At 38.6% G+C, this 24,899-nt stretch overlaps 1 protein-coding gene across 2 annotated transcripts in view; it reads left to right on the top strand.

The window, feature by feature from the left end:
* Window positions 1-5,731: 5,731 nt before the first annotated feature.
* Window positions 5,732-24,899, top strand: part of LOC308399467 (leucine-rich repeat-containing G-protein coupled receptor 5-like) — a 52,844-nt gene continuing 33,676 nt past the window's right edge. Inside the window, exons 1-3 of one of the 2 annotated variants that reach the window (XM_080886758.1) lie at window positions 5,732-6,640; window positions 20,775-20,846; window positions 22,766-22,837. In XM_080886758.1, coding sequence (XP_080742884.1) covers window positions 6,363-6,640; window positions 20,775-20,846; window positions 22,766-22,837 — 422 coding nt within the window. In that variant the 5' untranslated portion in view covers window positions 5,732-6,362. The remainder of the gene's footprint in view (window positions 6,641-20,774; window positions 20,847-22,765; window positions 22,838-24,899) is intronic. The other variant, XM_080886757.1, reaches the window with a different exon arrangement.

Below are 24,899 nucleotides of genomic sequence, written 5' to 3'. Positions count from 1 at the left end.
AGGGAGTTTTTCTTTCCTGCTGTCGCCACTTCTCTGTGTTATTGTAAGCTCTTGATCTCATAGCATAACGCACCTCAAGATGACTGTTGTGATGTTGCACTTTTTAAAACAAAAAGTAGAAAGTCTAAATATCAGAGGAAAAATAAAAGTAAAATTGATATGAACATGAAAACGTGAAATGTAATGACAGAAATAAAGTCAAACATGACTGTGTTGTGTCAAAATAACCACAGAAAGAACTCAAAATTAAAAAAACAAAAACAAAGGCTTGGATGGTATACAGGAAAATGATCCTAAAGGAGCAGCTGAAAGAAGAATAATCATCTCTAGGAGTCTAAACGGTCTGATAATCCTCAAACATTCAGGGGGAAAAATTAATTAAAAATAAAAAGTAATTAAAGACGCCAAAATAATTACATAAGATATCAAAACAGTAAGAGTAACTTTGATATTTTATTCAATACGTGTGTGTGTTTTGTGGGGATGGCAAATGCTATCATTTTTTTGTAAACTAAATTTACCTACAGGTACAAATAAAGTAGCCTTGAACCTTTAATGTTAAAAAAATACAGAAAAGGAAGAAGACGATGTAAAAATTACATAAAATATACATTTTTGATTTGTGAATAATTTTAACATTTTACTTCTTTATTTCATATGTTTTATTTCTGAACCTTTCTTGCCGTATTTGTCTCTGGATTTGTGAAATTCCTTCTTTGCTGGTCGATCGGCACTGCCTGGGCCTCTGAAGCAGCAGCAGAGTGAGAGCTCCTCGCTGCAGAGTCACATGATGAGCTCCGTCAGCGCTGTTGGCTCATCACAGCCTGTAAAGCATATTTATGTTTAATATTTATATCCAGTCTGTGGTTCAACATGCAACTCCTGAGCTAAAAGGGAAAAAAGAGAGCTTTTTGCAGAACAAGTCAAAAACATGAGACAAAAACTACAGAATTGTATTCAGTGTCTTAAAATTATGAGAATAATAAGTGTTTTAATGTTTTGCCTTTTTTAAATAAAAAATGAGATAAATTATTTAAAAAGTGATAATTTCACATAAAAAGCAATATAAATAGCTGAAATTTTTGCAAAGTAATTGTCAGTTTCTACTGCTCCAATCAAAGCTATAAAATAGTCTTTAAATATGACATGAAAACCATTATTGACGACTTGAAAATAAAAATGGTTAAAAAATGTAAAACAAAATTTGTGTGATTTGGTTAGTAATGAACTCAAACTAATTTTTAGATGGAAAAAGTCAACAGTTGTACTTAGTACAAATTATGAGATAAAAATGAAAATGTTGATCTGCTAAGTGAAATTATAAGAAAAATATTAAGCATTTTTGTCTTGGAAAAAACTCATGTTGAATAAAATCGACGAGAAAGTTCAAAGATCAAAGTCAGATAATAAGGTTACATGTTTATCTGTATATGAAATTAAAAAAAATCAAACATCTAATAACTCCAACATCCAGCATGCTTTGCTTCTTTTATTTTTCATATAAACCTCAGATGATGAAATATAAAGAGCTGTCATGTGGAGTTTTACAGCCCTGACACGAGCCTGGTTTTCCTGTTGGACGCCTTCAAGGACGCATGGAAACAAAAAACCAACTTGTTTTTCCGTCTCTGACTGCAGTGAAGCTGCTTAGCCACTAGAGGGCAGAGTCCCATTGAAAACAGGAACAGATTCATGTTTAGGAGGGTGGAAGAAAAGAACAAAAGCTGCAAAACAACCTCAAGTACAAAGAAGCTTAAAAAGACCAGAGACAGGCCCAGAGTGACCACAGAGAGGAAACAAAGCATCAAACACAACAAACAAAAGAGGGATACATGCAAAATGACACAGAAAAAAACAAATGACCAAAAAAAGGTTTCAATAAAATATGGAAATAAAACAAAAAACCAAAAACTGAAACATCACACAAACAGAACAGACAAGACAAAAATATCAACAAAAACCTGAAAAACAAACACAAAAGAAGCACAAATGACAAAAAAAGAGATGCAGAATGTTCAGAAATATACTGAAAATGACAGCAAAGACACAAAGCGATGCTAAAGAGAAACAAAAAGCTGCAAAAAATATGCAAAGCAATTACAAAAAAAGAACTTGAAAGAAAAATGAATGCAGCCAAACCACAAGGAAACAGACAGAAAAGAGATACAACGTAGACACAAGGTGCAAAATTATCAAACATGTCATCACAGAAATAAAATAAACAACATAGAAACTGAAAGATTAACATAAGTTTGTATGTCAGGGAGTCTTTCTTTTAAACTAGGTGATTTATCACTGTGGTCCAGACAAAGTGAAGCAACCTGGTCACAAAATAAAAATAGTTTCCTTCATAAATATTTCATTTTTTTTCTTGCAAATTTACATTTCTGAATTTTTCCCATGAGTTCTGTTTTTTTTGTCATTTAACTAATCAGAAAGACAGAAATCTTTCCTGCTTTCACACAGGTTTCTTCATACTGTTGCATCATGTTGTGTGTGTGTGTGTGTGTGTGTGTGTGTGTGTGTGTGTGTGTGTGTGTGTGTGTGTGTGTGTGTGTGTGTGTGTGTGTGTGGTGACAACTATTATATGTCAGCTTTACCTCACCCCCACCCCTTTGTGTCTTATTTCCTTGAAACTTGCAGCAGGATCTCAGAACTGCTAACCATTAACATCAAATTAGTGTACAGGTTTACCTGACTTTGTGAGGACTTAAGTTGTTTTCAGGCCTTGTGGGGAGATGTGAGAGATCAGACTTTTCTGATTTCAGGGTTCATGGAAGGCTGAATTACCAGGAATCCCTAAAAGTCAGGCTAGCATTACTCTGCCTCGATATACTGAACAAGTATATCATCAGATTACTGACCAATTTGTTAGGTACACCTTGCTAGTGCTGGATTTGATTGTTTTTTTTGCCTTCAGAGCTGCTTTAATTCTTCATGTTGGAAACATTTCTCAGAGATTTTGGTTCTTGTAAATGTGACAGCATCACACAGTTGCTGCAGATTTGTCAGCTCCACATCCATGAGTGAATCTCCCGTTCCAACTCCAATCTCAAAAGGTGCTCTGTTTGACTGAGATCTGCTGATGTGGAGGATATTTGAGTACAGTGAACTCATTGTTCAAGAAACCAGTTATAGATGATTTGACCTTCGTGCTATGGTGCGTTATTCTGCTAGAAGCAGCATCATTAGATGGACTGTTTTGGTCTTCAGGGGATGGAAACTAAAAGCAGCCTGACCTTTGACAGAAGGTAGGATGGATGCTTTCTTGCTTGCCCCAAATTCTAATCCTACGTCCTGAATGTCGCAGAAGAACTGGAGACTTACTAGACCAGACAACATTTTTCCATCTTCTAGTCTCCAGTTTTATCAACCTGTGAAAACTGTAGTCTCAGTTTCATGTTCTTAGCTGACAGAAGCACCACCTGGTGTGGCCTTCTGCTGCTGTAGCCTGCTTCAGTGGGTCGTCTTGACCATGTCTTTATGCCTAAAAGCTTTGAGCTGCTGTGATGGTAAATCATATATTTCTGTTTACAAGCAGCTGAAAAGGTCTACCTAATAATGTAGATGGTTGAGTATATATAAGAAGAATATAAACAAGAAATAAATCACAACATTCAACCAATTTATTACATGTGAAATTTATGTTTTTACTCAAAAAGCTGGATTGTTGATGCATTGACCACAAAGAGACACAAATCAAAGCAAACACCCTCCAATAAATATAAAATAAAAGAAAGAGACTAAGAAGATGAAAAATACACAAATTAGACAAATGAAAAGCAAAACAACCTGAAAAGAATCTGACAGCAAATCAGAAAGGAAATCAGTCTGTTATGGCTGAGTTTAATTACTTTAATTACAATGCTGTGACCTCACTGAGCCTCTCCATGCAGAAAAAAGGTTTTTTTCTAGCCCCTCGTGTTCTGGGTGAAGTGCCCCAAAAACCTCCAAATACAAAATACCTGAAACCCTCATTATGGTGTATTCCAGTATTCAAACATAATCTTTTCTAATCACAGCTGAACAGTTTTATTTATTTAAAAAAATCTCCTGTCCTGATGTGGGATTCAATAATTCACCAAAAGCTCCAAAACTACTATTTTCCATCCTTTAAAAGTCAAAAATCTTCCATTGGTGTATATGAATCAGTTGACAGTCAGTTCATGAAATTTAACCGTGGCTCTTTATTATGAAGGGCCCAGAGATAATATATTCAAGTTTAAAGACCAACAGGTATGAAATCACTGGCTACAAGCTAATCGATACTCCAGAAAATAGTGTCACCATTCCCGGAAGATCCTTCAGACCTCTGTGCACAAATAGCAGGATGATATATATATTATTCAATGACTTAGACTAAATGAGCTCAGTATAAGGTGAATGCATACTAAACATACTGAACATTCCATTAAATGTTTACATTGTATTTATAGAATGAAATTAAATGCACATCTAAATAATAATTTAATGAGGTAATAATTATAACATATCAGATTTTATGATTTGTAATAACAGGGCTGCTACATGTTAACATGTACTGTCAGCTTTCTTTGGCTTCAAATACTAATATTTTTCCAGTTTTAGTGTGCACATGTTCATACAGCATTTTAAGTACTAAACTGCCATTTGGTGCTTTTCCTGTTACTAATACTCATACAGCTTATTTGCCAGCAGCTGTGTTACTTTCCGTCTGTATTGCGTTTATAATCGCTTCATATTATTCTAATACTGTACTTTTCTCTTCCTTGCTCTGCTGCCAGCACATTTATCCCTCTTTGTGATTGGTCAGGTGCTGCCAGCACCACCCCTTTCTTGTAGCTTGACTATTGAAACCTGGGCTGACTTACAGAGTTGACATGTGACCTCTGAGCCTGATTGCTGATATCAGGATAAGTGAAGGTAATGAAAGCTATGCTGGCTATGATGAGCTTGCTTTGTAGCACAGGGCTCTGGAATATGAATAACAAGATTACTTGCTGAGACTGTTTTGTGCAACCCTAATTTTTTGCAGACAGGTTAAAAAAATACTGTGATTAACAGCTGAAAAACATTAGCACTGTTAAGTTATTTGTTATAGTTGTGTTTTGTTTCAATGGAATGTAAAAGAGAAAAAATAGCTACAATAAATAAGCATATCAACATCAGCTATGAGACAAATAGCTGTTAGGGGGGGCAACTCTGTTGCAGAGCGAACAAGCTAGGCTCGTTGGTGGCACTGCAGGCCAAGAGCAAAGAGATGGAGAAGATGGTTCAGCTCATTATCAACATCATTTAAAAAAAAAAAAACCTGCAAGTTTATGCATAAAATGCATGAAATTCTTTAAATGTCTTTCATGTTTCCACAGCTTATAAGAAGTGAGTTTCAAATGTGAGTGCAGGTTTCCTTTGAGCACTTGGAAGGATGCACTAATCAGATGGATTTTGGGGTCCTTTCTGAGGAAAATTTAAACCTCAGACTCTAATTTTTAACAGACTCAGCTTCATTAAACCATTTGAAAGGATTCGGTTTAATTGAGTTTTATTTATATAGCACCAAATCATAACATCAGTTGCATCGAATTGCTTTATATTGTAAAGACCCTACAATAACAGAGAGAAATCCCCAACAACAAAATGAAGAGCTCGATGAGCAAGCACTTTGCTGACAGAGGGAAGGAAAAACTTACTTTTAACGGGAAGAAACCTCTGGCAGAGCCAGGCTCAGCGACCGACTGTGGGTGTGAGGAAGTTTCCTAGGTCTTGTTATAAGAAGCATGCTACTAAACAATAGTTAAAACAGTAGAAATAATAAGAATAAATACTAAAGTAAATAAAAAGTAGATAATAAATGTCCTATATCAATTTGTGGTGGAAATTACTTTTTTATGTGAAGGAAACTGAAGTTAATCCTCTCCTGTACGTTTTTATTGGGGGGGGACATGCATGTGACATAAATAATGAGGGACATGCTCTGTGGATTTTAATATTTACTTGTTTTTTCACTGCTGCTATTAAAAATCACGGCACACGCAGAAGCAGAGACACACCGCCTATATAAAGTGAACCACGGTTTACACACTCCTGTAGAGTGAGTGGAGGGACACACACACGCACACTCTTGCTGTGCAGCTCCACGCGTTCAGCCTGGAAAGCGACCAAACTTCAGACAACCTGCACTTTTATTCCACTCTTCAAATCCTCTTTGTGCTCCACTTTACATCCGGATCAGAGGAAGTTAAAACTGAGCGGTTTCCAGTTTGCTTCTGGTGAGTAGGGACCAAAAACCACCACAACGTGATCCGGATCCCAGGCTGCAACTTTATATTTCCACATCACTTCTGACTGAAACTTTCACCCTGCGGAGACAGACCACGCAGGACATGCTAGGGTTTGTGCCTGTCCTAGCCGCCTTTGCGCTGCTCTCGGTGGGCTTCAGGAGCGCCGGGGCTGAGCTGGAGATGCGGAGCTCCGCCGTGCCCGCGGTGCAGAGAGCTGCAGCTGGGTTGAACAGCTCCGGGGACGAGGTCGGGAGAGCGGGGCGGACCAGCTGCCCTGGCCGCTGCCGGTGTGAGGTGGACGGGCTGCTGCACTGGGTGGACTGTTCGGACCTGGGCCTCCGGGAAATACCGAGCAACCTGAGCGTCTTCACATCTTACCTGTAAGTCAGCAGCGAAGGTTTTCGTTTTCTTTAAGGTAACCTGTTGATCCAAAGTCTGCACAAAGTAAGTGTTGTGTGTGTGTGTGTGTGTGTGTGTGTGTGTGTGTGTGTGTGTGTGTGTGTGTGAGCGTGCCTGCGCGCGCACGGGTGATGTTATGTAGTGGTGAGAAACGGAACACCTGTCCTCTGTGCCTGTTTTTCGGGTGCATGTCAGGTGCTGTGGTTCATGATGTTTAAGGAAAAACATTTAATCTGCAGAGACCCAGAGTGCATCACTGAATTTACACCTGGAGACAAAAATAAGTTCCCAAATTCAACCACAGCACAAATGAAGCTGCAGTTCCCCGAATGCCCACTTGAGGCAGTCTCCAACAGTGGGTCAGTCCCCATAGATTCCCATATTACAATGTCCAACGTTAGAGGAGAGAAAACACGTTCACAGCCTGATACAAAAACACCTTTGCTCTCTTCACTAACTGCTGCAGTAGGATTATTTTTTATATAACTTAAAGAATTAAAATTTGAGTAAAAGCCATTACACACCGAGGACAAACAGGGACACGACATTCAGAATTTTTCAGATCTGAACTTGTTGCATTTTTTACAGAAAATTCACCCTCAAAAAACACACACTGTGAAAAAAATGAAGTGGACACCAAGCGATGAAGAGCTGGTCCTGATGTTTCTAAACAAGAAAAGGAAGAAACTGAGATTCTGGGTTCATCTAATTCTCAGGAGAAGGCAGAGGTAGGGTCAGTTTCATGGTTTGACCCAGGAGTTGAATCTGTGTTGCACAGCTGCTTTTGTGCACATTTCAGGATGTTGGTGGGGCAGTATGAACTCTCGTTAGCAGGGTTCGGACCACGTAAGAGAAGGCATAGAAATAATTTCAGAGAGCCTACTGACCTGAGCAGTGTCTATGTGTATGTCTGAGGTACAAAAAATAATAAATGCCGCAAATTCGTCCATCAAAATTACGGCGGTGTTGTGAACAGCTGCCAAATGGCTGCTCTCGGGGGACTCTAAGTGTTAAGAATAGGTGAGTCCAAAAAATATTTTTTATGCTTGAAATATTACACGGATTTTATGAGTCCGGCCTTAACACTTAAAAGTTCATGTCTTAGCTGAATCTATAACCAGGTACATTGCACAGACTGCAGGGTAAGAGTGCCAACATCAGGACAGGTGTTATTTCGGAAACCGTTTTCAGCCAAGACTCATTGAAGAAGCTCCTGGAGTTTTTCAAGTGATTCTATTCTTTCTACGTTTAGACAAATTTGGAGAGGTTTCAGCAGTTTTAAAGGAGCTCTGATATTTCAGGTTTCATTCTTTAAAGGCATTTAAGAGATTTTTAATTGTTTCAGGAACCTGTTGAAGGAGTTCTTAAAGTTTTCTAAATGGTTGTGCTGACTGGAAAAAATAATTGGATGATCGACAGATTATCAACTTTGAAGAGTATAAGAACAGTTTTAATAAGGTTTCAAGACCTTTGAAGAAGATTACCTCGTTTATCAGGAAGTTATCCCTTGGCAATACCTAGGAATGTATTGGAGTTTTTTCTTTGCTTCTGTGATCCTTAAAAGAGACTTCTCAAGTACATCAGGGATATCAGGGAATTCTTGTAGATGTTTTGATAGTTTCTCTGAAGCTTTAGGATTGTAGAATTCTAACATACATTTAGAGACATTGAAGATTCTTTAAAGGACTTTTAATTTATTCCTCTACAGGCAAACAGGAATGTGTGGACTGACAATGTTTCAAGGGTGTTGAAACATCAGAAGACAATTTGGTGTCTTCTGATAGAGGATTAACAGATCCTTGAGTTTAGCCCACAAATGTAGAGTTTCCTGGAGGTTTTGAGAAGGTTAGAGGGATTTCTCAAGAGGTGCAGCTGGTGAAAGAGTTTTGCAGAAGCTCCAGGCGTTCTTCAGGAAGTTTTGGTTGTGGATCCTAGGGTGCACATGAAGGTAAATAAAGAGGTTTGATGTTTAAGGACGTTTCGTCACATTCAGTGATCTCTAAAGAGGCTCCTGGAACAATTCAAGCTGTTTCATTGTTTTTGAGGAGGGAGTTTTCAGGTGTGCTTAGAGACATTTCATTTAGTTTTACAGAAACGCTAAACTTTCAGGAACACCTGAAAGGGGTCCTTAAAGATTAATGGAAGCTTGGGTGCTATGACAGCTTATTGGATCGCATCATAATAAAAGCTAAACAGCCCGAAAAATGGACTCAGTGGAATTTTAAATGTAGACGACTGGGAAAGTCTTTGAAGAATACACCCCAAAAGTGAATGTATACAAAAAGTTTGATGTTTGATCCTTGAGGACTTCTTTTCAGCTTCAGTGAGTCTTAGAAAGTTATTCTGGACTTTTGAAAGAGGTTCCACAGGTTTTTTTGAGGCTTCTGGTGTCCTCCGGGAAGACGTTTTATGGCTGCTTAAAGAAGTTCTACAGATTTCTGTGGCCATGTAACAACAGTATTTGCGAAGTTTTAGTGTTTCTACTTGAGTGTAAACTACTGTTAAAGCAAGACACTTAAATGAATTCAAATCCATTTCACCTCACAGCAGGTCATCGGCCTCGATACAAGACTTGTTTCAGCTTCTGCAAAAGCATTACGTCATTGTACTTTGTGTGTGTGTGGAAGGAAAACCTGCTCGTCTTGGCTGTAGCTGCAAAGCAGCACAATGTCCAGGATTTAAATTTCACTCTCATTAAAGAAAACCTTCCCCTATTCAGAACAGCCGTGTGTGTGTGTGTGTGTGTGTGTGTGTGTGTGTGTGTGTGTGTGTGTGTGTGTGTGTGTGTGTGTGTGTGTGTGTGTGTGTGTGTGTGTGTGTGTGTGCTTCACAGTGAAAGCACTTTCCTTACAGTTCGTCCACGACAGGCAGATGGACACACACAAACCCACTCACACTGCGACTGCCAATCAAAGAGTCTTTGTGTCTTTATTAAAGCTCCAATCAGGAATCGAATCCAACAAAACATCAAGGAGTTCCTGTGTCTTTCTTTGTTTTGGAGACTAACCAGATAAATTTTTACATTTTTGTTTTGGTGCAAAAAAAACCCAACAAAACCCTGCATCCACAGAAGGGACCTGCTCTAAAAACCTAAAACTAAACATGAGTCATTATTTTTATTATTACTAAATGTAAATGCTGGAAATCAAAACTGCTTAATTGATGAAGAAATTACAAAGGAATAGTCCACACCTGTCCAAACAGTTTAAAGTCAGCTGCTCACTTACTATGGTTCTTTGAAAAGAATATGCATTAATGTAATATCTTCAAATGAAACCTTCAAATTATAATACATTTGCGATATAGTCCTTTTTTCTGGCGTTAAACAAATGTGTCCATTTCTATTCTGTTTTTGATATTTGTAACCTAGAAAATTGGGGACATTAGGCCACTTTAAATTTTTTTCCACATATCAAACAAGGATCAACAGAAAATACCTTCTGTCTGAAAGTCAGCCGTGGGGAGAGCAGCAGTGCAACCACATCAATGACATTGATTAATTCGGAACAGCATGAAAAGGAGGAGCCAGATGGAAGTGGTTTGCAAAGTGGCTTGCAGATGTGCCGCAACTGTAGGTGGTCTAAAGCAGCCTAAATATGCCCACGGTATAAGATTCACCGACTGGATATGAAGATGTGAATATGTAAAAGGCTTAAGACTGATGGTGTTTGTGGCTTGACTTGACCTGAACTAACGCTACGCTCAGTTTATTAATAGTAACTGGTATGAAGAGAACATGCCCCAATTTAAATACTTGGCCAATTCAATGGCCAATTAGCATATGTCAGCAGAATGTTAGCAATATAAGGACAAAATCAGCTTCACTTTAAGACAAATTAAAGAATAATAGGTTGACCAATTGCATTTATTTCCAAAAAAGGTTTTAAAAATTCATTTTTATTTACGAAAACCTTTTTTGAGAAGCTGCTCTCTCCTTAGTGTCCTCTGGGTGAATTGAAGCGCTTCTCATAAGTTGGGTTTGTCTTAAATTCAGTCCTCCTGAGCACGTGCTTATAGTATACAACAGGGGTGCCCAATCCCAGTCCTCGAGAGCTACCGTCCTGCAGCTTTTAGACGCATCCTTCTTCTGACACACCTGAATCAACTGAATGCCTTGTTATCAGGCCTTTGCCAAACTTGATGGCATGCTGAAGAGGTAATCACACCATTTGATTCAGCTGTGTTGGAGTAGGGATGCATCTAAAAGCTGCAGGATAGTAGATCTCGAGGACTGGGATTGGGCACCCCTGGTATACAAGAAGCCGTAGAACACCATCAAAGAGAAACAACTATACTCAGCTTTTTGTTATCAATTTGATGCAACAGATCTTGAAAGCAAAAGTTTTGATTCAAACAGATGAAAACTGTTGATGACAAACAGTTGATGAGTTTGTTGTTGTCTATGATCAGGACTTGTTATGTCACTTTTTTGAAACCAGAAACAATCAATTAAAATATCAGCTCGAATGTCCTGTTGTGATTTTGTGCCTCCTGGTTTGTTGTGAGAACTTTAAGGGACCTTCTGAGGAAAGCAACTGATCTCAGAGTCGCTTTACAATCTCCTTCAGTCTGTCTGTCTGTTTGACCGCCGTCAGTCTGAATACTGCCATCTGTCAATGCCTTTGTGTGTGTGTGTGTGTGTGTGTGTGTGTGTGTGTGTGTGTGCATACACTTGCTGCATGCCTAAGCAGAGCTGCCTGAAGTCTGAATGGGCCTGGAAGTCTCTATTCTACGTGTGACTGACAGCAGCAACACAGGAATGCATTTAGCCTCAATGTGATGAATGGACTGATGTATATATGAAGGTTTCTGTAGCCACGCCCCTTCTGGCAGCCATATTGGACATCCCGAGCCCTGAGCATATAAATCATGTCTGCACTTTCCTACACTAACAGCTCTAAAATTAAATGAATTTCCAGGTAATGCAGATGTTTAGCAAGAGTGAACTTCCTGACCTTTCACGTGACATCACAGGAAGGTAGGTAGCCCGTTTACAGTCCTGAGTGTTTGCACGTCTGCACTAGTGGAGTCTTAGTGTGAGGGAGCTCCATTGGTTTGAGCTCAGCTGTCATCAGATGGTCCTTGTGGATGCCACGGTCCACTGCACACTCACACAGTTAGTTAAAAGAGGACGTGACAGACAGGTAAATGGACTACCTGTCTTCCTGTGGGGGTATGGGAGAGGTCAGGCAGACAATAGAAAGTGATACTGAAATAGCCTTAAGCTATCAGAGATAATTGATTTAAACTCCACAACCGTGAGGCCACAATAAAAATGTTCATCAGTGCTTGGACATTTCTACTCCTAGATCTTAAAATCTGAGGTCAAAACATCCCAGCAAGTAAGCTACACTGATATTACTGAAGCTGTTTTAAAAGGCTGCGTTAAATTGCTAAATGCAGGCACAATGAATGTGGTTCCTTTATCTCGCTTTTAGAAAAACTTTGGACACTAAAAAAATGGTAATGAAAGGATGAGATTACACTGTATATTGAAAATGTGAGCTCATTTTGATTCCTGTAGTCCTGAAAACTTAGTGTTAACTGCTTGACAGCTCAGGACCTGATTGTCAGATTTTTCAGCTCTTTAATCTTCTAAATGTTTTCAGTAGGTGACATGTCTGGACTGCAGGCAGCTGGTTCTTTACCCGTTGTCTAAAACAAGTAGAATATATTTTTACAGTCTTGCTTTTCGGAGAAGACAAAGGTTTATTTAGCGGTTTATGTTCCACCAAACTTTGCACATCTTTCACTATTAATGGTGCCTTCACAGACTGAGCATCCCACCTGGACTAAATGCCTCCCTGTAACTTGTGTTGAACTATCTGATGGGATTATGTTGCTGAAATAATAAAAAAATAAAATGGATGACAGCATATGTTGGTCCAAGAAACTGTAGATCACTCAGCATTAGTGGTATTACCAACATGAATGCTGGATTTGAACTGTGGTGTGATTGTTGCGCTTTTCTTAGATGTCCTAAAAGAATCTCCGGTTTTTTGGCCAGACTACAGGACGGTTTTCCACTTTGCCATCTTAAATCAGTTTTTTTCCCAGGAAAGGCGGTTGGTGACATTTCTGTATCCTATTTTAAACTTGTAGGAGGCTGTGGCTCAGGAGGTAGATTGGATTATGTCGTAACTGGAAGGTTGGTTGCTTGATATTTGGCACATTCAGTCCACATGTTGAATTGTCCTTAAGCAACTGCTTCTGATGTATGAATCTGAGTGTTACTGTGTGCATGATAGGAAAAGCTTAAGGGATGGAGTAAAGTGTTGGATGAATGAGGCTTGTAGTACCTTTTCATGTTTAATTTGGGATGCAGAGATGAACTGTGTTCGATGATGATGATGGTTTTCAGAAGTGTTCCTGAGCCCATGCAGGAGTACCCACCACAGAATCAGGTCTGTTTTTAATGCAGCGCTGCCTGAGGACCCAAGGACCACCAACATTTAACTTGCAGCTTTGTCTATTTGCACAGGAACTTGTCTGAATCTTTGTTATTACGAACATTTACTATTTTTAAATGCTTATAGCTTCAAATGATTTGGAAAACATCCTGTTTTTATCCCGTGGTGAGAGATTTGATTACAGGTACAGCCTGGTCCTGACTGCTGTTTGCATCTTTGGTAAGAAGAAGCAAACACATTCTTGAAGCTGTGATTGCAGCTTTCCTCATTGCTGCAGCTTCACGTTGTTGCTCTCTCTTATCTCTGCTACTACGTTAAAAACACGGATCGTCACACCTTCAGACTTTTGTACTGTTTCTAAAGCTCTGAGCATTTTTGCTACACAGGGGACCAGAACTAATGTCTTAGACAGATAAACTCTTGATGTCTAGATTCATAAACATTTGTTCTTATTTCACTGACTGAGCAGCTCGTTTTAGGCGATCATCTGCGCCTCAGGTTACCTTCGTGGACACACAAACACAGATCTGACAGAGCTGCTGTTTATCTTGAGGTATCTTTTCCTTTTGGAGGAGACGACACAGACTGATTGAACCGACCGGGGAATAAACCTCCTGATGTTCTCTCGCCTCGGGGGGCCCCCCGCTGACCCACCCCCGAAAGACTGAAAGAAAGGCAAAAAGAAAGAGCAAAAAAAGACAAAAACTGAGAGAGGCCTCGCTGTCACACTACGCCTCCAAACTACACAGTTCCCTTTTCTTTTTTTTCTCCAGAGTTTGTCTTTCTGCAGCCCGCCGACATTTGAATAATCGTCTGATATCCATCAGTTTGAGCCTGAGGAGACGGAAAATAGACAACACACACACAAAGCTTCGTCCACCACAACATCGAGAGGGAAAAACACACAACATGGATAATGTATTCGTCTTTTCTTTCATCCTTCTGTTCGCCTTGTTCTTCATATGTGCCTCTCTTTCTCCTCCAGAAAAAAAACAACTCAGAAAATATTCAAGCGTCTGCCTTAAAGATCTTTTGGAAAAGTTTTGATCCGGTACTTTAAATTTACAGTATCAACAGTTTGCTGTACTTCAAGGTCCAGAAAAAGTCAAAGATCCTGAAAGAGTTTCTGGGAAGTTCATAAAGTATTACAATTTATCTTCAAAATATTTCAGAGTAATTCAACATTTTCCTTAAATTCTTGACTTCATGCACTTTATTGCCCCAAAAACCCTGCAGTTATTAAATCTTTATTAAACCTTTAGAGCCGATCGGAGCGGACACGCTCTGTTTTGCGTAACTATTTTTAAATCCCAGTAGCACTGCAACCACGTAAGCTAGCGCAAAAATTTTTTTTGCATATGAAACCGGAGGAGTTGTACTTACATCTTATGCCATCAGCTTGTCCTAGGTCACGGTTTCCTTCCACATAAAGCTTTGCAAAAACTGCATAAAAAGCGCTTGCAGGAACAAAAACATAATATTCCAGAAACACGCTTTACCGATCCGATCAGCTGTTCATAACACTTCCTACGTTGGAATAGACGTCAGCGCGAACTTTTGCATTTCCGCCATTACCTGCCCGAAACCGGAAGTGACGTCATTTTCGCAGAAATGTAGTCTTTTTTGCGATCAGGGCCTCAGGGCCTATACTGGTCTTTTTAAAACTTATCTTTGACTTTATGACTTTCTGTGTCGTTTCTGGGATGCTTAGGACTCATATTGCACTGCTGGAAATAGTTTATTTTGATGCATGTGCTGCTTTTTTGCAAATTTGCACTATAATATTTATTTTCGTTTTTCCTGCAGTGTATAAAAATTGGTGTATTTCAAAAATAAAACTATGAAGACACTCAAAATAAATTTCCTGTGGTGGGAAACTATTTTGTGCAACTTTTTTGTATTTACAGTTTTGAGGGATAAGCCTCTTAAATTTCTCTAACTACAAATATATGTTAAAAAATCAAAAACGATTTTCAATTTTTTTGTAGTTTATTGCACTTTTTTGCAATTTATGTAATTACTATGCACTTAATGGATACATATTATTAAAATCTGGGCTATAATGGTTGTATTGATGTATAGCAACTTGAAATGCTCCCAAAAATGGCTCCACAGCATGTAAAAATATAATATAAGCTCTGGCGGACTTGGTTCTATGGTAGGTCTTAAAGGGTTAATCAATCCAATCAAATCCAATTCAACTCTATTTATAGAGCAGAGCAAACACCACAGTGCTAAAGTGCTCTCCAGTTATAAGACAGCAATGAAATACAAATTAAATAAAATATTTAAACAAAAAGAAAAAAAATAACGGTAAAACATGTTTTTTGTTTATATTAAAAATACTTTCATCTCAAACATTTAGAAAACCCCTCCCCTATTTAGAAAAATAAGATGTGCTTTAAAAAACATAAAATAAAAAAATTTTTTTTAGGAACTTATTGTTATAGAAATGTACAAGATGTAACTTTATTTTTGTAAAAACGAGCAGGTTTAAAGGCAGATTGGCATAATTTTACATTGTATATGCAAAATATCTTCAATCAGAACATAAATCTTTTTTTTTTGCAGCAAAAACATTCAAACTTTTCATAAATCTCTTTAAATTTGTTTCTTTTTGTTCTATTATCCATGAAATAAACATAATTTTGTATATATTTTGCAATAAAACATATAAAAATATATACAGATATAAAAAACAGTATTTAATTTCTTAAGTCTAATTTCTAGATATACTTAATTTTGAATTTATTTGTAAAATATTTCACCCTTTTTAACTATTTTAAATGTAATTATTATTATTATTATTATTAATATTAGTAGTAGTAGTAGTAGTAGTAGTAGTAGTAGTAGTAGTAGTATAAAACAACAATGATGATAATAATATCATTGTTGTTTTTGTTATAAATTCCATAATAACTTTGTTTCCGGTATTTGACAGAAACATTGAGTCAGAGTGCACAGGAAACTTGGCAATTTCAAAATAAAAGCTCTGGCCTTCAGTCAGACAACAAACACAGTTTGTAGTTCCTGTGTATGTTTATACTGTCAGCATGCTAATCAGTGCTGGATGTTTACTTATTGTTAAAGCACAACAATACCTACTCCCATTGTCATCATCATCTCATCTTCATTGCAAAGTCGTGTGTGTGTGTGTGTGCGTGCGTGCGTGCGTGCGTGCGTGCGTGCGTGTGTGCGTGCGTGTGTGTGTGTGTGTGTGTGTGGTTGGGTGTGTATTCCGTGAAGGAAATCAAAACATAGGACACACTGTTGTCTGTCTGCTGCTTTCAGTCAACTTTCTTTCGATTTCGAATCTGTGTGGCAGTGAAAACAGCCTCTGGACCTCGGTCATCAGTGCTTTCTAAATAAATGATTCCACCTGTAAATATGCTGCTTTTCTTGCTGTTACTCTGAGCGGAACATTTTTCTTTGATGGTGTATTAGATAATTACAATAATAAAGGGTAGAAATGATTGAACTGGTGAGGCGGTGGGTGCTGTTCCGTGGGTTTTCTCTCAGTGTGGAGAGGAAAGAGTCAATTAAAAAGAAAACATAATGTTTGCTGTGTGAGTCTGTAGGCTGAGGTGCAGTGTCAGCACACCCTCTGGAACAAACAAGCAAGACTAAAACTATATCATTGTGCAACTATCTCTTCATCTGAAAACCTTCTTCACTTTCAATAGGAATCTTACACACATGCAGATTCATTCATGTACAGTACAGTCACAACAACAACGACAACATCAGTGACGGCACGCACAGCAACAACACAGCAGTAATTCCTCTTTTCCTCGAGCGTCTACAAGACTACTCGGTTTAGTTCAAGTTTGCCATCACAATTGAGTACCAACTCAATGTATGAGCTGTACGAGCTGGTGCTATAGCAACGCAAAAGTCCCGTTACATCATTTTTGTGCAACATAAACACAAACACAACAATCGAGGAGATCAGGGCGATTGTACACTGACTGCTAAACTGGTGGTAAGCGTCTGTTTCTCGACATTAGACCGCACTGTTGGTTTGCGTGTAGCTCTCATGACTCATCTAGTGATGTTACTCCCTGGCAAATTTTTGTCATGTGTTGTGTTGATGTCACAGTTTTGGCTTGACTCAGCTTGCTTGGAAGCCTGCCCAAAAAAAGTACCTGGTACCAGGTACTACCACGTAATGGAAAACCCTAAAAACCGAGCCGAGGAGAGCAGGTGTTCGAGGAAAGATATGTAAAGGTGACAATGATTGTTATGAACTGATGGTTTTGTGTTTTGTTGCAATTTTCTTTAAACAAGAAAAAACAAACCAAAAGTTACCAAACTAATAAACTTATCAAGTAATTTTCATTAACAGCTTTTTCTTTTTCATGCTCCAGACTTGATCTCCACTGGCGGTCAGTGTCATGTTGCGCTAAACATGTAGTGACCCTCCAGAGATCCTTAGGATGGTGCTGATGTGATAACATAATACGACAGCATATGGTGCTCCATGTCTGTGCCAAGAGCTAATGGTGATCCAGCAGCTAATGTTACAGGGGAGAGACCTTACTGTTTGATAATATGGAGATTCATGAAAGTAAAAAACTGTTCTAAAAATGTACTATTCTTAAAGTTGAACTTTTGTATTAAGTAAAAACCTTTTTAACTCATTCATATCTTCAGATTCCAATCTGCTTTAACTTGTTTGTTGCAGTAGATGTTCCTATTAAGCATCTCTTTAAATGTAACCCTGTGAACCAAAAGGCTTCCGAATACTCTAATGATCAGGAACCTCCGAGACCAAAAAATACAGCCAAATGTGGAAGTCCCAAAACTCGCAGTTCCTCTAATGTCCACTTGAGGCTCCAAAAGTGAGTCACTTGCACACCCACTTCTAGCTCTACACACACCTCTAGCTATCGAAGCACAGAAGCCACACCCAGCTGCTGTTCAAACCTCTTGTTTGTGAGAAGGAGCCAATCAGAATAAGTTGTCCTAACAAGTGAACAAATGGCAGTAAAACTGCTTCTTTCAGACAGTGGATGAGCTGAGGGACTAAAATCAAGGCTCATTATAAGATGAAAAAGGATTATTTTGAAATATGAATCATACAAAGCTGCTCTAATAGAGCCCAAGTATTAAAAACATTTAAAGCTGGAAATAAGCAGCTTTAAGTAAAATCACATTTGCAATCATAAAGAAACACATACAGCGATTTCTGTTTATGTTAATGTTCTGTATGTGGGCACATGCAGAGGCCTCCGCCTGACTAATGAACAGCCCGGTGTGTTGAAGCACGCTCACACGCAGCCTACACGACTACATATTTATCTTTATGAATGAATGAGTGAATGAAATGTGCTGGTGTTTTTGTGAGCGGCAGTAAAAGCCAATCAGCCATAACGGCGTTAGTCTGCTCAAGAGTAAAGGAGCATTCTGCTAAAATAAAGCTAAACAGAGGCGCTCTGTGTGTGTCTGTCTGTGCGACCAGACTACCTGTGGACACACATTAACAGGTTTTATGGAGTGTTGAGAAAGTTCCTTAACAACCGGTGTATTCAACCTGCAGACACACCCTCTCTCTCTCTCTGTGTGTGTGTGTTAAAGACAGAGACAGTCTGTCTCGGCTTCCTTTCAGACCCGAGCCCTCCTGGAAAGACGCTACCTGCCGATAGTTATCAGAGAGCAGAAAATAGACGGTTCAGATAAGAGAAGAAAAGAAAGGAGGAAGAACGTCATGGCTGCACACAAACACAACATACAACAAACGGTGTCCCTGCAGCCAATCACAAGCACCGATGTCGGCTTGTTTTGACTTTGCTTTTGAGCCGTGGAGCCATAAAAGTTCCAAAAATATTCACGACAGCGCCCCAAACGTGAATTGTCGAGCAAAAAAATTAATAAATAAAAAATTAACCAACATGCTGATGATTTTTTTTCTGTTTCTGCAGCCTTGCTAGTAAACAGATGAGATCACATTCCTGACATAGTGTTGAGGTGTGTGGATGCACAGGTGTGTATGCGTGGGTTATGATAGTGATGTAGTGTGTGGGGTTTTTTTTTGGTTGTTTGTTTGTTTCTTTTCGGTAATTCTGTGAATGCGCTGTGTCCTTATAATCAGATTGTTTCACTTGTAGTCATTTGCTTCTCTTTGTAAAAAATCTTTAATTTAATTGTAATTTATTTTTCTGTGTTCAGTTTTCATCTGTTTACAATTATTTTGTAACTTAATGGATGATTTTCCACTTTATGCGGTAGCTTTTCTCTTTCAGAATGCCCCAAATGTTTTTTTTTATCAGCCTTTGTGTTTGTTTATTTATTCATTTATTTTATTTTCAGGTCCATTTCACTCAAAGAAAATACTTTTACTGGAGGCTTGTTTTATGGTATTGGTGTTTGGACAAAAACTTTAATTAAGACTTCATAACATCTGTGTGTGGGTGAAATATTTTGACTCGCCAATTTAAATTTAATTAAAGTCTAAAACTACATCTTCATTAAAGTCTGAAGTCACTTCTCCAGGCTCAGGCTGAAAGTTGCTTGGATGAGGGATGAAGTGTTTCTCCCACTGAAATTTGTGTTCAGGTGAACTGAATCAACCTCCTTGGATTTCCTTACCTGGGTTATTCATCACGCGTCAAGAGATTAAAAGTTATTGATATTAACTTAACAAAATAGCTTTAGCAAACACGAGTTAAAGCAGCTAGCAAGCGGTTGGACTAAAGCTTTGTCTGAGAGTGTTTATTTAACTGCAGCGCATAAATCTGAAGATCAGAATACAGAGACCATTACTGTAGATTTCTGTGAGTCTTTTTTAGTGGGAAACAACACAGATCTGTGTACAAATCAGAGCTGTCACTAGTGATTCAAAGTTCTTGAGCTAAGATAACGTGAAGGAACAGGGAAGATAAAAGTGTTTGAGTTTGGCTGAGGTCACTGTGAGCAAGCGTGAAGGAGGGAAACCTGCTCCTTTCTTTCCTCCGGCTCTCCTGCTTTCAGTGTTTCCAGTAATTTCTACTCCTGTCTTGTTTCTCACTCAGGTGTGTGTTGACTCATTCCTTTCACCGGCCTTAAAAGAGGCGGGAAGTCCTGCATGGGTGTGTTTATGTGCTTGTATGTCTAACTCTGTGCATAGGAAACCGCTACACTCATGTCCACCTCGTTTTTACCCTGAACTCTGCTAGACTGGATTTGTGTGATTGAAATTGCAAAATAATCCTTTTTAATCTTATACTGGGCCTTCGTGCAGCCCTTCAGTTCAGATCTTCTGTCTGAAGCGATTTGTTTTAGTGCTTCCTATTAAAGCCATCATTTTTCTGATTGGCTCCCCTACATTAACAGCGGGACATTAGTTTGGGTTCAGCATGAGGGGTCTTCACAAATGTGGAAATATATGCGTAACGGGGCTCCCAGAGGTTGTCAGACTAAATGTTTTTACGTGCGAAGGCTGTTGAATGGTTCCTGTGTCTGAGCATAAACAGGTCTCTGTGGTTCTTTAATAATTCATAAGTCTAAATAATTCTGTTTATTTTCAATGTGTGTCATTATTTTTACAGTCAACACTGATTCATTAATATGTATTGGATGACTTTTTATTAGTTTATGCTCTGTTGTTTCTGTACTTACAAATCCAGGTGTGTCAGTCACATCTGAGCCAAAAGGTCAGATGTGACTGACTAAAGCTAAAGATAGAGCGACACTAACAGTCTCTCTCTCTCTCTCTGTGTCTCTGCAGTGATCTCAGTATGAATAATCTGACTGTGTTATCCAGCGGAGCTCTGTCCAACCTGCACTTCCTGGAGGAGCTGTGAGTCACACAAACACATGGTCATGTTTTCATCATTTCAGAGGGCCTTTACACAACCTGTACTTATTTCCTGAAGACTTACTTGAAGTCAGTGTAGACTCAGAAGAAGTCTTGCCATTTCGAAACAATGGAGAAGATTCAGCATATATCACAGAGGTACAAGTGCAAGGTGACACGATGACACCGCTAATAGCTGCTCTAAAAGTAGAAGCCTCTCTAAAAATGGTCCAGAGGTGCACGAAAAGATGACCTTGAACCAACAATCAGGCTAACTTAAACCAGGCTTGTAGCTTTTAAGAACCTGTTCTCAGAATCTCCTCTCCACACCTTGTACATGTTTTCTTCTTTATCATCCTTCAAGTCTCCACACATGATCAGATATCTTACGAACTCTTGTTGGTGGGCGATGGACTGAGATGGATGAAAGTGAGGGTGTCTGAGCGGGCGTTGAGCTCATGTATCTGTGAGGAGATGATATGTAATCCCATCTCTCCTCACCTAGCAGCCGCCACGTCCTGTACGAACATTTCCTTAAAGCTGGGGAGCCGAGAGACAGCGAGGCTGACCTCACAGGGACCTGAACATGACTCTGACTGCTGTTATGCTCTGCTGCCAGCTGTATGTGTCTGTGTGTGTGTGTGATATTTGTCACCGCAGCGTGAGAAACGTCACTGCGGCGATAGGACACCGCACAGATGCATGCTGGGTGTAGGCAGACTGGCTGAACTTTGTGTGGCCCCTGAAAAACATACAGACCTACAGGACCCACTGTGGGTCAGTGTTTTGCTGTTGGTTTGAAATGAAAGCACCGTGTGTGCTGGAAACACGGATCCCCAAACACACCTGATGTCTGACTGTCAACTTGTCTAAAAGATGATGCTCAGTGCGAGTCTTAAAGCTAAACTTGTGAGTTTTTGGAAACAAATTCATCAGTTCATCTTGCAGACTGTATCCAAGCAGCTCTAAATTTTAATTGCTTAGGAATGGCATCTTCTAAAGATGAGATAAGATGCTGTCATATTCAGCATATAAGATGTCATATTTTTGCATTAAACTCGGAAACGTTTCAAAATATTAAGATAAATGTTGGTTGCAGTAAACCCTGCAAGCTCAAGGATTTGCTGTTAACATCCTCACCTGGACTGTGTTCTGACGTCCCGTCTGAAGAAGTAAAACAACAAACAACAGGCTCATAATTGAGGAAATACCCACAGCGGAGTATGAGTTCTACATTAGGAATGAAAAGGATTTTTTTTTTCATTATTATTATTCATTTTGAGAATAAATCCAAAATTTTGAGATTAAAGTTGAAATGGTATTTTGTAGAGTATAGCAGCCGTGGCAGCTGTTTGACTTGAAACAATTTTAACCTCCGTATTCCCACTTTATTCTCAACATGAACAATAATAATTTATCTTAAAACAATGTTCTTAATGTCTAATACTCCTTTGTAAATGCCTCCACCTACAACAGCAAGCACCAAAAGCACTAAGGACCCACTGCCAAAGTGTAAAAGAATAGTAAAAGCCCTCTTTTTGAGACACTTTGTTAGCATGAATGCAGCAGCTTTGATTGGTTGGCCCATCTCTGATGGGGGTGGACACGCTGAAAGGTGATGGTGGCACTTCATCTGAAGTTTACTTGGAACACTGAAGAGGACACCTTTTCTCATACCGGTACATGTTTCATTTTCATATTTGGAGGCTGTTTATAGGCTGACATGGTGCTTTGGGGTCACCCTGTGTAAAAGATATTCATGGCTGTACACAAAAAACATTCACTTTGGACTCCTCATAGAAACATTAAAAAATATTTTCCATTTGTAAACACATCCCTCATTTAGTTCATTTTTATGCTAATTTGGCCAAAAATGATCTGAAGTCAGTAATGCTTATAATCTCTCTCTCTCTGTGTCTCAGGCGTTTGGCGGGAAATGATCTGACCTTCATCCCCAGAGGAGCGTTCACTGGCCTCTACAACCTCAAAGTGCTGTAAGTTCACACATATTTCCTCACTGGCATGATGCCTCAGCAAACATACACATTTTATGATTGTTATGTGAATATGTTCCTAAAAGAACATCCTGGTTAAACACTAAAAAAAAAAAACATTTATTGGTTTTTGGTGTTTAACCTAGACTGTTTAATCCCATTATACTGTCTCTGCTGGGCTATTTTTACTGGGCTATTCTCTACCTGTATTAAGATCTGTTCCTTCAAACTTGATCTTGACCTTTAAACGTCCTTTGAATTTGTAAAGATTGGCCAAGATGCATCAGAGAGCTTTATTGTCATTGTGCAAGCAGTGAAACTTCACTGGAGACTTCACACATGTTCAAAGATAAATGGGACTGGAGTAAGATAAGAGCTGTATACGGTTTACATCGGGGTGCATAAAGCATCAGTGATAAAGGTGCGATCTAACAGATTATGATTGTTTAAAACTGATAAGGGTCCTCAGAAAGATAGCAACTCAACCCCACCCTCTCCACAACCCTCACCCACCTCCTACCCCCCGGACACACACACACACAAGCACGCACACAAACACTGGAATATTGTGTGGTATGTTTACTGGTGCTAATCATTCACAGAGACACTTTGAAGATTTCATGTGTGTCTCGGTTTAGTGCACAGTTTCTGCAGTTTGGAACAACACTTCTGTTCCCTGTTTACATTTTACACATTCGCTCGTACCAACACATTATTCTGTTGTCTTTCATTCTTCTCTCTGTTCATTTCTGGGTCAGTTAATTTTCTATTTTATTGATCTGTAAACATTGGGACTGTTGAACTCCTGTTATTGCAGCACTTTATAGTACTGTCTTTATAATATTTCTAAAAGCTACAATCATACACATTATTAGTCTTGAAACTTGGTATTTGGTAAAGCATTTTTCTACTCAAACTGAACACACAAAGGGCTTTTTAATTACAAGCCTCATTCACCCAATATCATACACATTCATGCAATTGTTTTTTTATGCCTATGCACCTTGACACACCCACTCACACGGATTAATCAGGGACAACTCAGGGGTCGATATCTTGTCCAAAAAGACTTTGACATGCTGGCTGAAGTAACTAGAGATTAAACATCTCACCTTCTGATTGAGAGAGACCCGCTCTTCCTCCTGAGCCACAGCTGGCTGTGTTTTATGAATGGACGTTTCACATTTTTTGTTTTATTGTTAGACTTCATAAAATAATTGGGATTGACCAACACAGAAAGAAAGCAAGAAAATAAGTTTCCAGGTAACACAGAAACTTCTAAAAGATTTACAAAACAAATTCTGTAATAAATGGAGTTCCACAGGGTTGTGCACTAGGGCCTATTATATTTTCATGGGCCAGTAACTTCTACAATCTAAAGAGCCATTTTGAGCTAATTATTTTGTCCCCAAAATCTGTAGGGAGCCTCAAAATATATTTGAGTCTTGTATTGAAGCCAACACAACATGTCAATATTACTATTAAGTATAAACATCTTTGTATTCATAGAATTATTTGGTACTTTACAGATATTTATCTGGTATTAAACTTTTTTAATACTTTACTTAGTATATAGTATACTTTAAATACTTTTTCATTTCATTAACATCATGTTTATTGTTGCACTTAATGGGTTTTGATCTAAAAGAACATAACCTATCAACATAAAAAAAATATGCAAGCATATACAGGCCAAAACAGAGTAAGCGGTCTATTTTTAGTCACTCTGCAACCAGGAGCATTGGCAGTGAAAGCTGCAGTTTTGAAAGGCATAGACAATATTTTAGATAACACAGAATACATGTTTGTTTGCTATGCAGATGACACCCAGGTATGTTTATCTATGAAGTCTGATTTATTACTTAATATACAAACATGTCTTGAAGAAAAGGAGGATATATCCTTTAACAAACCAATATTATAAACTAAAATATTTTTTTAAAAATCACAACACAACACAGACAAGTATAAAAATAGTTATTCACCACTTTTAATCTATTTCCTTAATTTCCAGACTTTATGCTAAGATTACTGGCTTCTGATTATCCTGTAGATATACATG

Source organism: Rhamphochromis sp. 'chilingali' (assembly GCF_963969265.1).
Source record: "Rhamphochromis sp. 'chilingali' genome assembly, chromosome: 7".
Lineage (NCBI taxonomy): Eukaryota > Metazoa > Chordata > Actinopteri > Cichliformes > Cichlidae > Rhamphochromis > Rhamphochromis sp. 'chilingali'.
Note: the sequence above shows the minus strand (reverse complement) of the source record. Positions and strands in the feature narration are given on the sequence as shown.